Source organism: Triticum aestivum, unplaced genomic scaffold (assembly GCF_018294505.1).
Source record: "Triticum aestivum cultivar Chinese Spring unplaced genomic scaffold, IWGSC CS RefSeq v2.1 scaffold207293, whole genome shotgun sequence".
In the NCBI taxonomy this organism is placed as follows: Eukaryota; Viridiplantae; Streptophyta; class Magnoliopsida; order Poales; family Poaceae; genus Triticum; species Triticum aestivum.
The window spans coordinates 3334-8009 of NW_025226154.1; the positions used below are offsets into that span (position 1 = coordinate 3334).

Here is a 4676-nt window from a genome sequence, read left to right on the forward strand (position 1 = left end):
CGCTTCCGTGTGTGGGCATACCCATCCAAGATTGATGATGGTTATGACTTGTGGAGTGACGTTGATGAGAAACATCACAAATATGTTGCCAAGGATAGTGGCGATCAAGACCGCGACACTATAAATGGAGAGCATGATTACGACTGCGTGTGCAATATAATTGAAGAAGGCATCCATTATGCAGAGCTCTCCATCACTACCTGGCAGATCGTCGAGTCTCTTGGTAAGTTGCTCATGGTGAGACGGAAACAGTATTATTCTCTACATAGTGGCAGGTACACCCGCAACGCTGACGTGTTCGAGGCCAATGTCGCCATGGGGGCATGGGTGCCGGTGAAGGATGGACTATGTGGCCAAGCACTCTTCATCAGCAGATACTGTTGCAAGTCCATTCATGCATCTGGAGAGATAGAGAAGGATGCAGTTTATTTTGCCGACACAGGCGAGGTGCTCGACCTGAGATCCAAGATCATAAGCCAGCCACAGAGGGACCTTTGGTACAGATGTACAATGTGGCTTTTCCCCCCGGAGCCAGATGTCTATACAATATACGATAGGATAGGATATTATAAATTTTAATTATCCCTCTTAAGTGAATCACATGGCATCAATCTCTTGGATACTGAAACTAAAGATGTCAGTTATGAGAATTATTGTAGTTATTAGTTATGAGAATTTTTGTAGCTATATCTTTGTGGTATTTATTCTACACCTAAAAAACATGTCCCAAATTACTTGTCTTGGATTTGTCTAGATTCGGATGTATCTAAACACGTCGTATCTTGATAAATCTAAGACAAGTAATTCAGGACAGAGAGAGTAGTAGGCAAAGCTTATGTTCAGCAAGGTTTACGTCAAACGAAATTTTGGTCTTTAGTGTTTGACATTGTATCTAGCAACCAAATGCAAATTCAGCAACAACCACATTCACATGACACAGAGTTTAATAATCTAGTGCCCAACAAGATCAGACTTTTGATTTGCTGACGTAGATGAGAAGCACAATGATGTGTCACCGAATTTTGTAAGACATATCGATAAGATTTACGCGGTCTTTGACTTTGCAAGCGCCTTCTTACGCTGCCCAAGCATGTAGGTGTACATATGTGGGCTTCCTGTACCCAAAGTTAATATGGTAAGCGTACACACACTAGGTGCTAATGAATGAGACATGAATCGTCGGCGAGGACAGGAAAAGGTACCTGGGACGTAAACTAGGAGTACCAGGATTGATGCATAGAAGTAATCAAATGAATAGTTCCATTTGTTGGGCATTCTGATGCAGTACTTCTCTGATGCCTGCCATTATCAATTAAAATGTGAAAACATGAAAATTAGCAACATTCGTACAGTTTACGAGTGCATTGATCAATTGCTCTAATGGATTTCATCAGAAAAGATAATACCTTGATGAACTGCAATGCAATATATATCAAACCAACCTCGCTGCTGATGCCGGTTGGGTACATGACTAGGAATGAGCTATACCTGCACACATCCAGGATCGATTCGATGTAAAGATTCATACTTTATATAATTAATTAATGTTGCGCTGACTTACAATCTGCAACCTTATGCAGAGTTGAAGCAGTGTGATGTAGCCTCACCTAAGCCATAGAAGCGATGATGGGGCAGATCCAAACAGCTCTTTCGTGCCGAAAAAAGAGTACCTAATAATCTGCATTGCAACACCCAGCACTAGAGTAACTAACTAGGTTTCTGAAATCTGCAGAATTTACCATCCGTTCATATCAACCAAGTGATCAGATAATTGGGATCAACGCATTTTAACAAACCATGGACCATATGCCATGACTCTGGCAACCTATTGGACTTGATAGATAATAATATGCAGCATAATTTCTCTGTTATCCATCCAAGGTTCTTTCCATCCAAGTTTCTAGTGTTCTTTTCTAGTACATCAGCATTGCTGCCCCGAGCCTTCTAATTTGCAATTAATATTGAGAGAATGGAGTGCATGATTGAAGAAAAATAAAATCTTGACAGACAGTGATAGTGCCTCAGACTTCTAGTTGACTCAGCACTACCCTGGCGTAATACTGACAGTATAGCGAATTAGGCTGCGGCGATTTTGTGTGAAATTCCTATCACAAGTATCATCGTCGCATTGCATTAGTTCAGGAGCACATCTTCAGCTAGTCTAACAGCAACAGCTGCGTTTCGCGGCTCGATAACACAGTTAATTTGAAGAAGGGTAATTTCTAGATTATCAGGAGCATGCATGATGATCTCAGTGAAGTCAGTGGTGGATACATACATACCTCGGTGATGGACCAGCTGATGACCAGGGAGCTCACCAGGATGTGTGTCCTGGTCTGCAAAGCCGTACAAGAAAACAGAGCAAGGAAAACAGAGGATGAGGCATGCACGCAGCAAGAAGTACAGAGAGAGGCGCCATGGAGAAGGACACAGTACCTCGGGGAAGCTCCAGAGGATGCCCCAGGTGACGAAGAGGCGCGACCCGATCTGCGGCAGCGTGGCCGACACCGGCGACCTCACCAGCCCGACCAGCCCGTGAAGGATCTGGCATGGGACACGCAGGATGCAGAGCTCAGATTTCAGAACTGAACAGATCGAGAGAAAGAAGCAAGATCCGGCGGGCGGTGTACCTCGAGGACGGCGGCGGTCTGCGCGAGCTGTAGCGGCCGCTCGACGGCGGCGTACACGGCCTCGTGCCCCGACCGGAGCAGCGCCTCCACGGCGAAGTAGAGCACCTGCGCCCTGCACCCACGAGCGCACGGATCCTCATCAATCTGTCAATCAAGAACTAGACGGCGGGAAAGAGGAATCAAGCAGCGGCGGGACGAAGACGAACCATCCGAAGAAGACGGCCCAGTTGTAGGCGGCGAGGTAGGCGCGCTTCACCGCCGCCATCGTCTCCGCTGCTTCTTCTTCTTGGGCCGCCGGCCGGATCTCTGGTGGTGCGGAGGAGACGACGCGGGGTTATAGATAGCTGCGGCTGCCCGTGGGCGGGTCCGCGGCGGTTTAATTGGGGCGGATCGAGGTCACACCTCAGCTCAGCTCAGCTGCCACCGGCATCCATTTAGTGGCAATCAATGTGCTGAGCGACCGCCGCGACCCACGGAGAAGGAATTCTGCTCAACTGCACTCCAGCGGCCTCAGCAACAGATTACTTGTTTGCTCATCGACTCACGGAGAATGGATTCTGTTTGCTCATCGATTTCGCGTGCACAGAACAGCAGGAGACACGAAATTCCCCTCTGTTTTTCTCAGAAATTTTAAACTTCCTGTGGGGAGTAGATTTCCGTTCCTCTGTCGAAGCACAGTGAAACAGTTTGAGCACGTTTAGCATGGATCATGAACAAGCATCCTTGCAGAGCGGTCTGTTTTCTGAACCCTAGACAAGCACGCAGCAGATGCAGTGCCACAACTGGTGATGTTCCTTGTGTCACATGGTGTTGATCATGGTTCAACCAATCAATCATCCACTGCATCCAATATGTGTGTGTATCCAAACGGTAGATCCAACAAATCTTGGCCATCAAACCGGGTCAACCCAATGGCACAGGCTGCTCTAATGATGAGCGCTCAACACGTTTAGCGTAACAGTTAATATGCTACCGAATATGAACGTGAATTGCACGTACGGATTTACAAGTCACACAAACAAGTGGACATGAGAAATTCCAACACGGTCTTTAGAATACTTATTATTGTTCCGAGGAACCAAGGAGCCTTTCCGCGACGCCTCCTATGGGATAAACGGTCGATGATGTGGCTAGGCACCTGAAATCTCATCATGCTGCATCGGGCATGGAATGGTAAAGTGCGGCGCCCACGTGTTTCGGGGTTTAGGCTTTGGCTATCGATTTGACCCACGAAACCCAGCACCAATCATCAAATTTCGCATCCAAGACGTATTATCACATCATCTATGCTACCGAACAAACCACATGACGTGTAGAATACTTATTGCTACAAGAAAAGAACGCTTCTTTTACATTCAAAACAGGGTAAAATCCCGGATGACGAAAGTCATATTACATGAAGGTGGTGTGGGCGCAGCACAACATGTGCAGCAGGCCACCACCAAGCCTAGATGAAACATAAAGGGCGAAAGAAGAGGGGGTTAGGCTTGGGGGGAAATAGCAGCATAGTTACACAAGGTAGTCATGTCTTGATCTCGCCGGGCTCTATGCTTCCAGAGATAAAAAAGCTGATGAATCTCTTTGAAAGCTCGGCTTGCTGTCCGTCGCTCTATCCTGAAGACAAGAGCATTTTGGGCCATCCAGAGAGCCACATCAATCGCCGCAAAAGAGGATGTGCCAGAGATTGCCGTGCGGACATGGCCACCGCAGATAAAATGAAAGTTTGCAAGTCCATGCAGGTTTTGGCGATACCTTGCAGGCCGCCCCTATGCCATACCGCATCGGCTAATCGACATCTCAGAATGACATGGCATATAGTTTCTGAGGCTAGGCACCAATCCCAACAATTGTGTGTGCTGATCCTCCATTGTTTCTTCAGCATATTGTCCCTTGTATTCAATCTTTCACGGACCTCCAACCAGAGGAATATTCAGTATTTATTGGGAATAGTTTTATCCCAGATCTTGTATTTGAAGGGGCACTCTATTCCCTTAAACGTGATCATCTCATAGAGAAAGATGTTGTTGGTTTGTCATACTGGCAGAT

The 4676-nt window shown here is 46.7% G+C and overlaps 1 protein-coding gene across 1 annotated transcript; it reads right to left on the minus strand.

The window, feature by feature from the left end:
* Positions 1–836: 836 nt before the first annotated feature.
* Positions 837–3144, minus strand: LOC123172493 (very-long-chain (3R)-3-hydroxyacyl-CoA dehydratase PASTICCINO 2A). Its single transcript, XM_044589456.1, has 8 exons — positions 2837–3144; positions 2631–2742; positions 2437–2544; positions 2283–2336; positions 1608–1678; positions 1407–1488; positions 1203–1299; positions 837–1115 (listed from the first exon to the last, which is right to left on the minus strand). The coding sequence occupies exons 1-8, from the start codon at positions 2893–2895 to the stop codon at positions 1045–1047; spliced, it is 654 nt and encodes a 217-aa protein (XP_044445391.1). The 5' UTR covers positions 2896–3144; the 3' UTR covers positions 837–1044.
* Positions 3145–4676: the final 1532 nt, after the last annotated feature.